General features: G+C 45.4%; 1 protein-coding gene across 1 annotated transcript in view; it reads right to left on the minus strand.

The window, feature by feature from the left end:
- The window catches only part of SETX (senataxin), a 42345-nt gene that overhangs the window by 7384 nt on the left and 19468 nt on the right, over window positions 1-15493 (minus strand). Inside the window, 12 exon segments of the mRNA XM_087704666.1 lie at window positions 148-312; window positions 1372-1464; window positions 2566-2753; window positions 5392-5499; window positions 5890-6039; window positions 7441-7512; window positions 8307-8422; window positions 9383-9484; window positions 10305-10455; window positions 11819-11986; window positions 13061-13287; window positions 13847-14020. Coding sequence (XP_087560792.1) covers window positions 148-312; window positions 1372-1464; window positions 2566-2753; window positions 5392-5499; window positions 5890-6039; window positions 7441-7512; window positions 8307-8422; window positions 9383-9484; window positions 10305-10455; window positions 11819-11986; window positions 13061-13287; window positions 13847-14020 — 1714 coding nt within the window.

Genomic DNA, 15493 nt, shown 5'->3' on the forward strand with positions numbered 1-15493 from the left:
GAGAGCTCCCCCTCTAGGCCACCTCACCACACTGCTACTACCTGTATTCCATTCTGTGACAAAAATAAAGCAGCTACCGCTCAGGGCATAGGGTAATTAGAGGGAGGGGATGGTGCAGTGGCCACCATTCAAGCTTCCTGTCCTCACCTGTTTTCTCCAAATTCTTTATCCAGCTGTCTCCGTATCCTACTTTTCTGCGCGTTGTAAGGGGTGATGATCCCAATCTGGCGCGAGCCGATATCCTTCTTCTTCCCTTTAATGACCTTCATGAGTTCCGCCAACAGCTTCACTTCTTGGGGGTTACAATAGGAGCTGAACAAAGGGAAAGAGAGGGGAAAAGAGATTTAGGGGAGAAGAGGGAGGTTAACACTTTCCATTATTCTACTATGAATTTTCTATGGTGGGAAAATGGGAGGGGGGGATTGTACAGAGTTAGATGCTATGTAGACATAACAACATTCCTTTCTAGAAAGCCAAGGTCATCTTTTGTCTTTGCACCTTTGCACCTGACCGGATTGGTGGAAGCTGCCAGCATGGCAGTGGGAGATTGGACCATGGGCTTGTGGGGGGGAGGGGGGGGGGCAAGATCTTGAACTTTCAACTGGCTGGGGGAAACCGGGAAGCTTTCAGATTCAGGTTTTCCCAGATGTGCCAACATGGCTCTCTTAATAAATTGGAACTTTGAGCAATACTTTGCCTTGGACTCTGATTTACTTTTGGATGCTATTTGGAATACTGACAGTCATATAGTATGTCTTGTTTTAATTGTGAGGCTTCCCATGTGAAGAAACAAATCACAATTTGGGGCCAGAATTCCCCTCGTTAGGCAAAAGCAGCGGTTAAACAAATTGCACCCGATTTCGTAACCTTTTCACACCACAGTTATTCGGCCAATCACTGCTGTTGTTAAGTAAATCCTACAGATGTTGAGCCAAGCCGCCGCTTGCCAGAAGCCACCTGGGAAGCTCAGACATGACGGTCAGGTGACCTGGGATTTTGCAACTGTCATAAGTACATGCCAGTTGCCGAGAGTCCCGATTTTGATCGCATGATCCTGAGGATGCTTGCGACGGTGGCAAGGGCGAGAACCGGTTGCAAGCCATCTTTTTCAGTGGCTGTTGTGCCTCCAAACGGCCACTGTACGAATGGTTATGAGTCAAGGACTACTTATGCATGAAGGGAAGTTTCCAAAGATGGTATCGACCTATTTGAACAGGGGGCTGGACTAGAAGATCTCCAGGGTCCCTCCCAGCTCTATTCCATTCCAGATACTATTTCCTTGTGTTGCATCTGTGATTGTTAACTTTGCTTAGTTGTTGCACCTACTAGATGCAGACAAGGCATTTAATCAATACAGACAAGACAACTTACTCGTTCTCTCGTTCTTCGTGGCTGTCTAAGACATCAAAAAGCAAGTAAGGTTGGAAAGGCCACGCCAATGAGAAGCGATCTTCTGCTATTTTCCTGTCGTGGGAGAATTGCCGCGGGATTAAAAAAGATGCAAAGTAGAATTACGGAGTTTACACCAGTTCGTTTTTCAAAAACAAATGCTAAATGGCCAAAAAAATTTAGCTTCTCACACACACACACAAAAAAAGCTTGGAGAAAGTGTGCAGAAATATTGCAATGACTGAAGCCCAGTTAGTGTTAGGAAGAAAGCTTAGACTGGTTCCATTACTATTTGGGGAAAAATAGGGAAGGAATGGAAAACACCATTCAGGCTTTCAAAATATATCAATTAATATAAGGTAAAGGTAAATGTTCTCCTCACACATATGTGCTAGTATTTCCCGACTCTAGGGGATGGTGCTCATCTCTGTTTCAAAGCTGAAGAGCCAGCGCTGTCTGAAGACGTCTCCGTGGTCATGTGGCCGGCATGACTTAATGCCCGAAGGCGCACAGAATGCTATTTCCTTCCCACCAAAGGTGGTGCGAATTTTTCTACTTTTTTACGTGCTACGCTGGCAGAAGCTAGGACGAGTCACGGGAGCTCACTCCGTTAAGCGGCGCTAGGGATTTGAACCACCGACCTTTCTGATCGACAAGCTCAGCATCTTAGCCACCTCATCCCTCATCAATTAATACAGCTCCAGTCAAACTTGTGAAGTCAGGTTTCCTGGTCTGGCCTATTTCAAAAGGCTGATAATTTTCTCGTTGCAACTTAGAAAAAAAAATTCCAGGTTTTTTTTTTTTTTTGCAAGATCATCTCTCAGTTTTTTTAAAAAGGGGAAAAGTTAAAAGACATCAGAAAAAAACAAATGGAATTGCTAGATGAAGATTAATGATGATGACAATTTTGCACATAAGACTACCTCCCCCACCCCCCAACAAAATAAATAAATATATAAAATAAAAGCCAGGGCAAATGATCAAGACAGAACAACATAAGACATTTGTGACGTGACAAAAAGGAAGGCACCTTGGGGCTGTCCAAACACCCCTTATAGTAAAATAAGCAAAAGTGGCATAGTTTGAGGTGGGGGAAGAAGCAAAGATCTGGAATAAAAGGGACATCAGACCTACTTTAAAAAAACTATTTTAAGGAAGAGTCTTAAAATTGCCTACCTGTCAGTGGTCAAGACCCCTTCGTAGATATATTTGGATGGAAAAAGGCAGATTTCTGGGTGCATCCGATACTGAACGGTGAGCTGAAGGACTGGAAATTTTCCAGATATATTTTCTTGGTCTTGTTCCTTGAGATGCTTGCAGAGACGGCCTATCAGCGACTGGTCGTATCTGTAATCCTGAGCTTTCTAACAACATGGGAAGACAAAGACATTCAGAAGGGGTGTTCTGACTTAGGCTTCCCACAAAAAGCACAAGGTGGAATCCTGGTCCCGACAAAACCCCTTTTATTAAACTCATGTGAATTCCTCCCATTCACATTCAGCCAAGGCCTGGCAAACAGTCTTTCAAAGGAGTATTTATGACCACAGACCTTATCTATCTTGGAAAGCTGCCATGTAAATATTTCCCAAAGGAGGTTCTGTGCAAGGAAAGGCTGGGCACAGAGTCTCTGAGATTCACAGACAGATCTTCACACTCCTGAAACGAATCTAACGACTGAATGAAGAAACTGTTTCCTGCAAAAGCCCACTTTTGTTCACTCCTCTTTTATTTCCTATGGGAGGGACCAATCACCTCCAAGGTGTGGCTTTACTCTTAAGTCGATCCTACTTTTTTAGTTGTTTTTGTCTTCTGGCAGCTCTGTACATGCGCACACTGGGAACAGGCTCCAGCTGTTCTTCTGCCTCACTGCTGTGTAGCTCTGAAGGCAGCTGATAACTGTCGGACAGCCCTGGTCCCCTCTCTGTCTCCGACACAGAGCCCTCCCCAACTGTCCGAATCACCTGCCAGGAAGTTATATTGCGCCCGTTTTACAGATGGGGAAAATAGAGGCAAGCAACTCAATAGACAAGATACCATGTGTTGTGGACTGCTGGCAGCCAGCAGAGCTGGCAGCAGTCGAACAGTGAGGAGGTTGGGGAGGAACATGGGCCAGTCCTGGGGACTGAGAAAAGCTCAGACGAGGGCTCTGTGTCGGAGGCAGAGAGGGAGCTGGACAGCAGTGAGGCAGAGGAACATTTGAAGCCTTTTCCCAGTGTGCGTATGCGCAGAGCTGCCACAAGACAAGAACAACTAAGAAAGCAGGGTCGAGTTGGGAGTAAAGCCACTCCTTGGAGGTGATTGCCCCCCCCCATAGGAAACAAAAGAAGAGCGAATGGAGAGGGGGCTTTTGCAGGAAACAATTCATTCCTTCAGTTGTTTCAAGAGTGGAAAGTTCTGTTTGTGACTATAAGCGACTCTATGCCAAGTTTTGCCTTGCTCTGCATTTGAAAACTTAAGTTATCTGACAGCTCTCCAAGCAAGCTGTGGTTTGTGTTGATAAACATTCCTCTCAAAGACTGTTTGCTAAGCCTTGAGGACTGTGAATGAAAGGAATTCACAGTTTTGTAGATAAAAGGGGTTTTCCAAGACTTTGCTTCTTCCTTTCTAATGAAGCTTGGATCAGAACACCACCATGGTCAGCACAGAGGAAGCATTCTAAGTTTTTGTCATCTTTTCCTGCCCAAAGAGAAAAGGATTGGATTCAAAACAGGCTTAACAAAGGCCACTAAACTCCAGATGCACAGGTACAATGGCTCAGAGACCATAAGTTAAGCTTAATTTCTTCCACCTTAGAAACTTCCCCCCCCAAACGGCTGGCTACCAGGGAAATAAAAAAAAGCTCCTGCAATTATCTCATTAGTCAAGTATCCCTGAATTCCAGACTGTGAATTCCCCTGCATGTTTTACCGTACCTGTATCGTTGATTTGATTAGAAAGGAGGCGGGGAAGCAGTCCGCCCACTCGCCCAGTAATGGTGGAGGCGGTGACAAAGAAATAAAAGCAATTAATTTAATCCTGCAATTAATTTGAAGGCAGCCACAAAGGCGGTCGGTAGACTGTTAGGGGCTGATTAAAAATAATAATGATGATGATGATATTATTCCCACTGGAGATAAAAGGTGGGAATATTATGAAGAGCTGGCCACTTTGGGAAATAAGAAGGGGGATTCAGAACCCCAACACATCTGGATGGTGGGCTGGGCAGAGCAGCCTGCAGGAAAACAGCTGTTGGCCAAGAAGAGAATAGAATAAGGCCATCTAGTCCAATCCCCTGCTTAGGCAGGAAACCCTATAGCATTTCATACAAATGGTTATCCAATATCTTCTTTAAAATTTCCAGTGTGTGGTAGCCTGCCAGCAGCCAGTGGAGCTGGAGCAGATTCAGACAGTGAGGAGGTTGGGGAGGAAGATGGGCCAGTCTGGGAGTCTGGGGAAGGCTCAGATAAGGGCTCTGTGTCGGAGGCAGAAAGGGGGCCAGGGCCGTATGCCAGCTGCCTTCAGAGTCAGACATCAGTGAGGCAGAGGAACAGTTGGAGCCTGTTCCCAGTGTGCGCATGCACAGAGTTGCCAGTCGAAGGGAACGGCTAAAAAACAGGGGTCGACTTGGGAGTAAGGCCACAGGTGGACGATGAATGGCTCCTCCCAGAGGAAATAAAAGAGGAGTGAAAGGGGAGTGGAGTTTGCAGGAGGCCATTAGTTCACTTCATTGGTTCGTGACTCTCCGAGACTCCTTGCCAGGTTTTGCGGATATCAGCCTGTCAGCTCTCCAAGCCAGAGAAGGTCTGTGACTGTAAATCCTCCCTTGAAAGACTTTGCTGGAGGTGAATGAGCAGAATTCACAGTCAATTAATAAAAGGGATTTTTGTCAGGACCAGGAGTTTGCTTCCTGCTATCAGGAAGCCTCATTCAGAACACAGTGTTGGAGCACATTTACAACTTCTGGAGGCAAGATGTTCGGCTTTCTTGCACATCTGGAGATGTCTTAAAGGGGCAACTACGTACCAGGGACTTGATGGTGGGAGGCAGCTGTTTGGGGTCGCCGACCAGAACCAGCTTCTTACAGCCATGAATCAGAGGGATGAGGGTTTCGATTTCACACGTCTGCCCCGCCTTTTAACAAACAAATAAACAAAGTACCAGAGTAGGAAAAATAGAAACTGCAAGGAGGAGATGAGGAACAAGCACAACACAGAAACACAGGTGGTTTTCGGTTTATGGATGGCCGCTTAGCGACTGTTTAAAGTTACAATCAGACCTTTTGAAACCTTCCGATGAGCCACATCAACGGGGAAGGCAGTTACACAACGACTGGGTTACTAGTTTAACACCTGCAGCGATACGCCTAATAAACAGGGCAGATGTGGCAATGTGGGTCCAAATTGTTTTAGCAACCTTCTTGCTCGGCAGTGGAAAGGGCTTGGTTGTAAGATGAGGATTGCCTGTACACGGGAGGTAGCTAATTTTTTCAAGGTGCAGTGGCCACACCACTGGGTGTGTTACCTCGTCCACAATCACGCAGCTGACAGGGTCCCCGCCCAGCCTCCGGAAAGCCGATTTCAGCAGCAGCCCTCCGCTGGTGCTCAGGGTGCAGCAAATGATATGGGATTCCAAGATGATGCTTGCTTTCAATTCCTGAGATCGCCCACGAGCCTAGAAGGTAAAAGAATCCATTTTGGTGCTGGGGGTCAGTCCGGGATGAGTTACAGTCATGCAGTCATAAGTGGGAGGAGATGGGTGATAGGAACGATGAGAAGATTAATAGTAGAGCAGACTTAGTGAATAGTTGGAGAGTGTTGAGGGAATTATTTGTTTAGCAGAATGATGGCGTTCGGGGAGAAACTGGTGGTGTGTCTAATTGTCTTGGTGTGCAGTGCTCTCTAGTGTCGTTTTGAGGGTAGGGGTTGAAACAATTTATGTCCAGGATGCGATTTCCTGAGTTTACATTGTACGCTGAACCATAAAGTGAGGCACCAGATTTAGACGCACTTAACATCCGCGCCTTTTAACTGTGGTAAATCTTAACTACATATTCGCCTCATAACAGTGGCAAAAAAGCTTTGTAAAATCACTTAACAACTGCCTTGCTTAATGTGGATGTGTAAGTCAAAGACTACCACTAGTGGCTTCCTCAAATGACTGAATCCAGGGGCTGAACTGGCTGTGCAAAGATTCACACTGTTCTAGCTTAACCAGGATAATTCAAAGCTTGATTCAATTCGGATCAGGGACGGATCAGCGGCCTAGATTCCTCTCTGTTGTGGCCCAGCAGGAGCCGTTGGAGCTGCCACCAGACTCCAACAGCGAGGGGCCCTATGAGTCAGATCTGGAGGATGTGGAGGAACCTGGACAGGGTTCCGACTCCAAGCAGGGCGCAGAGATGCTGGTTTGCCACTAGGAGGCGCCTGAGCCTTGGACCAGTGGAGAGGAGACAAGGGAGTGTGATCCTGACGTCATGCATTGGAGCAGTGGGGAGGAGACAAGGGAATTGGTCCTGGATGCCCGGCAACGGAGAGCTAATATGCGTAAAGAACAGTTGCGCAGTTACAGGAGATAATTGCACTCAGCTGGTGGTAATTAGGCTCCTCTCAAGACTATAAAAGGAATGATTGTCCACACGCTTGTTACAGGAATCAACATATTTACTAGAGCTGGAGAATTCTCGTGGCTAGCTTGGCAGGCTGGATTTCTGCCAAGGTTAGTCTGTGCTGGATTGCTGTCAACGTCTAGTGTGTGCTGGATTGCTGCCAAGATCTGGTCTGGTCTGGATTGCTGCCAAGGGCTAGTCTGTGTGTTAATAAATCCTTGAAGTATCTTTGTCTCGGCGTGCTTTGGTATATGAAAGGGGTGGTGGTCAGAACACCTCTCTATCCACCATTGCCAGAAAGACAGAACTGGTCCAGTGGCTGAGGCACAATCAAGACCAAAATAAGTTTTTAAAAAAACACCACCACCAAACCCAGCCCACTTCCTAATTCTCCCAAGGCAAAAAGAATTTGGATTTTTCCGTTGGAATGACAAACCGTTGTGGATTCTACAGAGGTCGTTGCTTACCTCTTTGAGTTGAGAAGCCAAGCGTTGCCTCTCCTTCGAGAGCTGGCAGATTTCATCATCCAATTGTTGTTTCTGAAAGAAAAAAAAATCCTTTTTTTTTTCATAACCGAGACTAAGCATTTATCCAAGCGATGTTGGTCAGTTCCTTTCACCTTTCCCACATCAGCTGTTTCCCTTATGAGGCATCAGCTTCCTCTAACCCAAAATCCTTGCACAACTCAGCATTAATGAAGATCACACCAAAGTTTAATGACTCAAACTAGGCAAGATCAACATCAGCTAGTATTGAGGAGCATCTGCAAGAAAACCATCAAGCTCAGAGAATACTAAGGACCCAATTCTCCTCCCCACAACTTCTTCTCCTCCTCCACCTCTCCACAAACCCCATTCTCTTCTAGCCCTGATGATGTTACCTAGCTGGGTCATGAACTGTCTGCAAGAAAACAATCCCAAGGACAACGTCTTCCTCCTCTTCCACTCCACAATCCCCACTCCCTTCTAGCCCTGATGAGGTTGCCTAGCTGGGTCATGAAACATCTGCAAGAAAAACCACCAAGCTCAGAGGGCACCAAAAAGCCCACAGATGTTGGCTTTTTTAGGGGAAAGACGTAGAAATGACGAGGTCTATCTGAAATTTCTGAAGCTCTTCCCAAAATACTATTTTCACTAGCCTAATAAGAGCCTGCCATGTTTACCGTCCAAATCTCTTCCCCAGACTAATTCCAACAACCAACTAACTCTGTTTCAGTGGTTTAGTGGGGGGTTGTTTCTCCCAAGAGACTGTTGGTGGAATCAGAAGCCCCCACTCATTTACTGCCACAATGATCCCAAAACTAACTTTTCCATCTGGGATCTGGTGTGGTTACCTTCTCCCCCGTCTCGCTTCTGTCGATGGCCCGCAGACGAGAAAGCGCGTCCAACTGCCGATCTAAATCTTCCTTCTTTTTTTGGAGGTCTTGATCTTTACCGAGCATGGCCTTATCTACAGAATCAAACAGGGAGGTCGGCTTTCGGACATCCGGTTTTCCAAACCAGACCAAAGATCTGGTTCACTCGGTCCAGAATCTGGTTCAAACTCAGATAATTTGAAGCACAGTTTATATGCACACACACAAACAGACAAAATTTATGTTGCTAAGTGAAATGTTTTGTTAAGTGACTTTTGCCCCGTTTCACGACCTTTCTTGGCAAAGTTGCTAAGTGAATCACTGCAGCTAGTAACACGGTTGTTAAGGGAATCAGGCTTCCCCACTGACTCGGTTTGGCAGAAGGTCACAAAGGGAGACCATGTGACCGCCCCCGGGACGCTGCAGCCGTCGTAAGTACGTGCCAGTTGCCAAGCTTCTGAATTTTGATCAAATGACTATGGGGATGCTGCAACGGTTGTATGTGTGAAAAACAGTCCTAAGTCAATTTTTTTGGGTGGGGTCCTAATTTTGAATGGTCGCTAAATGAACTGTCGTAAATCGAGGACCACCTGCATTCAAGAGCCGAGCCAGGTTTTACATGCAAATCTGGTTTCCAATTCATCCATATCTTTATTCCTAAATTTATCAGTTCCTGCTTTTCTCCCCTTCTCTCCTGTTAAGGGTAAGGGATCTTTCCTTTTTAATAGTTTTACTTACTTCTATTCTTCCTGTTCCCTCTGGAATATTCTGATTTAGATTGAAGGATTTAAGATCCTTTTTCTGGGTCTCTAAATGGTTTGCGGGGATATTTCTAAATAGTAGATTCCATTTGGTTGAGTATTATATTCTGACAAACATTGCTCTGCTTTTCTGATGCTACATTAAGAGCGAAGTTATCCTTTGTCCCTCAGCCGTGAGGAGGAAATAATAATAAATAAATAAACAGGGCTGCCAAAATACACACCCGGCACCATCCAATTCCCAACCCAAGAAAGGAGCTTGAAGAAAAACAGTCAACACAATTTCACACTCACTGATCTTGCGATCAATCTGATCATCCAAGCTGAATTTCCGGACTTCGCTGTTGATCGATTTCTGTTGTCCTAGACGGACCAAGTTGATGTCACCACAATTCCCTAGAGGTGACAAAAAGGCAAGAGTTGTGTTATTTCTCAAGACAAGAGTTAGCAGACACCAAAATCCTATGTTAAATTGCAATAGCATTGTATTCTAACAAAGAAGGAAGGAAGGAAGGAAGGAAGGAAGGAAGGAAGGAAGGAAGGAAGGAAGGAAGGAAGGAAGGAAGGAAGGAAGGAAGGAAGGAAGGAATAGCAATAGCCCTTAGACTTATATACCGCTTCACAGTGCGTTTACAGCCCTCTCTAAATGGTTTATAGAGTCAGCCTCTTGTCCTCAAAAATCTGGGTCCTCATTTTACCCACCTCTGAAGAATGGAAGTCTGAGGGAGGGAAGGAAGAAAGAAGGGGGGGAGGAAGGGAGGGAAGGAAGGAAGGAAGATCAATAGCTCTTAGACTTATATACAACTTCATAATGCTTTACAGCCCTCTCTAAGCGGTTTATAGAGTCAGCCTCTTGCCCCCAGTCAATCTGGATCCTTCTTTACCGACCTCGGAAGGATGGAAAGCCAAATCAACCTTGATCCGGTCAGGACTGAACTTCTAGTTGCGTTCATTTTGTTCACTTCACCGGGGCTGATGTCTTAAGTATGGAAAAAGGGCCATAACTTTTTTTTACTGCCATCGTAACTTTGAATAGTCACTAAACAAACCATTGTTAAGTCAAGGTCTACCTGCATGACAAATGGCATAACGCATAGGGTTGTTTCAATGCCTTAAGCCTTGTGCGACTTCTCCTATTGTCTCCCACGACAATGACCACAAATAATTCAAATTAAAATAGGGGGGAGGGGGGCAAGAGAGGTGAGCCCGATCATACCTAAAGCGTTTTTCTCCCGGAGTGCTTTGAATTCCAAAATTATTTTTTTCATGAGGTTATCGATGGCTGCGTTGGAAGGTGCACAAACCAACACGCGGTTCGTCTTGATCTTGGCATTCAGTCTCTGGACGGAATTCTCCTTTCCTGGTCTCTGGAGATTAAAAACGAGACACAGATGTTGGGTTTTGAGCTTTTGTGAGATACGAAAGGAACAGCATGTTGCCAAGGGAGGTTAATACAAGATTTATTAAGAAAGTAACTAGAACATTAATGCTTCAAATGGCAGGAGATATAAGACCGTACTGTTGCTGGAGGGATACAGGTAGATGCAAATGTAAATGTATAATAAAAATTAAGCTAAATTTAGTTTACTAGTAGTATGTATAAAGTGAAGCGACAATAGCTATAGCTAAATAATGATTAATAATGATAACAATAAATATAGATATATCAGTTTGATAATATGAAATTTTACATAAACCATATATGGAGATTATGAGAGGAGGTTTAAAAGCTTTATGTAGAATACGTTATAAAGATGTATTGTGATTGGATGATTTTAGGATGATTTAATGGAATGTTATCATATAATCCTATATCTAGATTTATGAATATATAAAAGGACGTAAAAACAATTATAGTCAAATTAAGTCAAATTGAGATATAATAATTGTGATATACATGAATATAGGTGAATTTAAAATATGTTATTTGATATGAAAAGCAGGTGGGGACTATGGAAAAGATGCATGGAAATACTGTAACCAACTGACACACTTTCTACAATTTGTAATGGAAGATGTTTTTTTTTTGTTTTTATGTTTGTTTGTCCTTGTTCAAAAACAAATAAAAATTGTTTTTAAAAAAATGACACGTGACGGTCTTGGCTTTGGAATATTAACCATAAGAAATCATAAAACTCTTTCAAATATTTGCGTTGGGAGGAAGGCAATGGCAAACCACTCGAGCACCGATGCCAAGGAACCTATGGGTATATCCATACGGGCAAGTCCTCAATGTACAACCACAATTGAGCCCGGAATTTATGTGGCCCAGTGAGAAATTTGTTAGCTGAGTTCAGGCCCATTTTACGACCTTTTGTTGCCATATTTGTTAAGTGAATCACACCACCATCCTTAAGTGAATCTGGCTTCTCCATGTCAGAAGATCGCAAAAAGGGCCACGTGACAACCCCATCCCCACCCCACCCCCGGGACACTGCAACCGTCAAATATGAACCAACTACCGAGCGTCCAAGATTCAGTGCGCTTCAAATGAGTATAAAGATGTATTGCAAGCTTGAGGTCCCTACAAGAATCTGACCAACTAACAGTTAAGGGAAATGAGCGGGAGATAAGAAAGGCATTCAAGACAGACTGGATTTAAGAACTCTTGTGGGCGACTTATGAGATGTTTGACTCCTCCTTCGGGCTCAGCCCAGTCATCCCCTGCACCACCCTCAGCTCACCTCAAAATGACCATCAGAACCTTCAAAGGGGTCCCCCACAGCCTACCTCACCAAGGATGCGGTGGAGAAGTCCAACGATCACCTTCGACTTTCCCGTCCCAGGTGGTCCATGGATTAAGCAGACCTTGGGCAAAGATGGATGCTGGGTTATCATGGCGTAAGCACTTTCAATAGCTCGCCTCTGCCCTTCATTGAAGTCCTTCATGTAAGGAAGCTGGGGAGGGAATAGGGAGGAGGAACAGAATCGTACCAGGACATCAGAAGACACTCTCCATCTCCATGATGTCTTCTCCCCCCACACACCCAGGTCCAAATCCCTCCTTTCTCCAAATGGCCGGAGAAGTCAAGTTTGGGAAATGTGTGTCTTATTTCATGTAAGCCATAGATTATGAGAAGAGAAAGCTAGAGCTTAATGGTTCATACCACCACGATATAAAAAAAAAGTTGTTGAAACTCTAGAACCATGATGGTGGCTAAAGTGGCACACGAAGCCATGTCACCTGGCATGGGGAGCCTCGCCTATTTGTCTTCCAGGTTTTTGGTGCGCATGCGCACATGATGATCTTCGTGTACGTGGCAGTGCCAAAAACCAGTGCTTCCATGTGCGCTGGCCAGCTGATTGCATGCGTGCCAAAACCGGGAAGTTTGGCTTCTCCGGAGCGTGATTCCTTCGCATGTGCCGAAAACCAGCCTGTGCATGTGCGCTAGAACTCAGAAATTCGGCTTTTCCACAGCGCAGCCTCAACAAACGCACTTGCATGTGACATTTCCATGCAACCTTTTCAGCACTTGGTGCCGAAAGATTTACCATCACTGCTCTAGAAAGAGTGCAGAGAAGAGCAACAAAGATGATGAGGGGATTAGAGGTTAAAACATAGGAAGAACGGTTGCAGGAATTGGGTATGTTTAGCCTGATGAAAAGAAGGATTAGGGGAGACAGGATAGCAGTCTTCCAATATCTCAGGGGGCTGCCCCAAAGAAGAGGGAGTCAAACTATTCTCCAAAGCACCTGAGGGCAGAACAAGAAGCAATGGGTGGAAACTAATCAAGGAGAGAAGCCACTTAGAACTAAGGAGAAATTTCCTGACAGTGAGAACAATTAATCAGCGGAACAGAAGTTGCCTCCAGAAGTTGTGAATGCTCCAACACTGGAAGTTTTTAAGAAGATGTTGGACAGCCATTTGTCTTAAAGATTTCTTGCCTGAAGAGGGGGTTAGACTAGAAGACCTCTAAGGCCTTTCCCATTCCGTTATTCTCTTATTCGGTGAACAGCCATTCACATTCTTACCGATTTCTCAGACTCGGTGTTCAAATCTCTTGGGGAGAAGTAGGGGGCGCTTGGAGACAGGATGGGCATGGCTAACAGGCTGCGATTCAGCATCAAGAGGGCCTGAAACCTCCGGTGGGTTGTCGCCAAGGAGCTGACCACCATGCACTTCACCTCTTTCTCGATGCGCGAGAGATTTCCTTGAGTCTGGATGGAGAGGTGACAGGTGACCTGTTGCTCCTTCTTTTCTGTTTTGGGAAAACAGACCAACAAAGAAGATTTGTTCAGGCATCACGCTTAGGCAGAACTCGTCGACGCTAGGACACAAATCATGGTTTCATTTTTCCAAGTGCTTAGAACTCGTCAATATTAGAACACAAATCATGGTTTGATCTTCCAAGCGCTTCATCAATGTTTGTCAATATTAGAACACAAATCATGGTTTGATCTTCCAAGCACTTAATCAGAACTTGTGAAAGTTAGGACACAAATCATGGTTTGATTTTTCAAAGGGCTTAACCAGAACTCATCAAAGTTAGGACACAAATCATGGTTTGATTTTCCAAGCACTTTAAGTCAGACCTTGTCAACATTAGGAACACAGTCGTGGTTTGATCTTTGAAGGAGGCTTTTTTTTTAGGGGTGGAGAGAAAGAAGAACTAGGGATGTCGGCCACACCTGGAGTTATTCGTCATAAAACTGGGATATAAAGAAACAAATTACAATTCTTTGGACCGCTGCTAGAATAGACTTTTCATGACATCAAAAAAAAAATGTTCCTCAAATCAACAACCCAGAAATACTTACTAGTATTATGGATGGAAGGCTGAGAAAAACGAGTCACGAAACCCACATGCCGGACGACACGGTTCTCCCCGTCTCGTTCATCGTAGTAGAACCGTTTCTCAGATACTATTAGGAAAACCAAATCATCTTCCTTGGGATATTGCTGATTTGCTATTTCATGCTGGGAAATATTAGCTGGGGGGGGGGGGAGGTGGAGAGAAGACAAACACAGGATGATCACCCAGTTCTATAGGCAGTCCTCAAATTAGAACAACTGAGCTTCCAACATTTCCGTGGCTAAGCAGAACAAGTTGCAAAGTGAGTTAATGCCCCTTTTTGTGGCCTTTCTCACCACTGTGGTCAAGTGAATGACTAAGAAACCTAAGATCATGGCATCCAACCCACTCAATTCCTGGTAAATAGATGGGGAAGAAATGGAGGAAGTGACAGATTTTATTTTCCTGGGCTCCAAGAGCACGACAGATGGGGACTGCAGCCAAGAAAGGAAAAGAGGCTTGCTCCTGGGGAGGAAAGCTATGGCAAAACTAGGCTGCATCCTAAGAAGCAGAGATATCCCACTGCCAACACAAGTGCGTCTAGTCAAGGCTGTGGTTTTCCCAGTTGCAATAGGTGGCTGTGAAAGTTGGACCATAAGGAAGGCTGAGCACCAAAGAATGGAGGCCTTTGAACTCAGGTGCTGGAGAAGACTCCTGCAAGTCCCTTGGACCGCAAGGCCATCCAACCGGTCAGTCCTAGAGGAGATCAACCCTGGCTGCTCTTTAGGCCAGATCCTGAAGAGGAAACTCAAAGATTTTGGCCACTTAATCCAGACCAGGGGTTACCAACCTTTTGGACCTCAGGGACTTCTAAATTCAAAATTTTAAATCCCGCGGACCACTAATATGATCTGCATAATGACCAGCTGGATGGGTGTGACCAGATGGTCATGTGACTGGGTGGGCATGGCCAGCTTGATGTCACTCACGTTGAGGGGCACCACACTGGCCTCTACTCGCCCCTCCCCTCCCAGCCACTCCTCGCCTGCCCACCTGGGCTCCTTAGGACCCCAAACAGGAAGCAGTTGCTGGAGCTAAGCAGCCCCCAGGAGAAAGAGTTGGCAAAACAGCTCAGTTCAAATTGGATCTGACCGAGAAGGAGGCTCAGTGGAAGCACCTCACTGAGGACTAGGAGCATGGGCTTTCCAAGCAGAGGGAAAACCTGCGGGAGTGCAAGGCCAGGCTGAGATGGTTCCAGGCCATGATGCAGTCCCACTGGAACGAGGCCCTCCGGCTCTTCGCCACCAGCGGCTCTTCCCTCCAGCCTTTGCCCAAAGCCCCCCACCAGGAGGCCAAAGCAGACCCCAAGTCGGAATTTCTGCCCCCCTCCCACCCTCACAAAAAGACCCCGAAGGGGGAGACTCTGCAGCAACATAAGCGTTCATTGCACATATGCGTCCCAGGGGGCGTAGTTTGAGGACCCCAGATTTAGTGCAATATAAAAAATGCAAATAATTTTTCTGTGGGCCACCAAAATTTTCTCTTGGAACCCCAGTTAATGACCGCTTCTTTAGATTACAAGACACCTCTTGTGTCCTAAAGTTGAGACGTTTAAGAGCGCTTATCTGTTCAATTTTATTTAAGGTAGTTTTGCTAACCATTCGGATTCCCC

The sequence above is a fragment of the Thamnophis sirtalis genome, unplaced genomic scaffold, assembly GCF_051295495.1.
Source record: "Thamnophis sirtalis isolate CommonGarterSnake01/CBP01778 unplaced genomic scaffold, rThaSir2_p1.2 scaffold_2, whole genome shotgun sequence".
In the NCBI taxonomy this organism is placed as follows: Eukaryota; Metazoa; Chordata; class Lepidosauria; order Squamata; family Natricidae; genus Thamnophis; species Thamnophis sirtalis.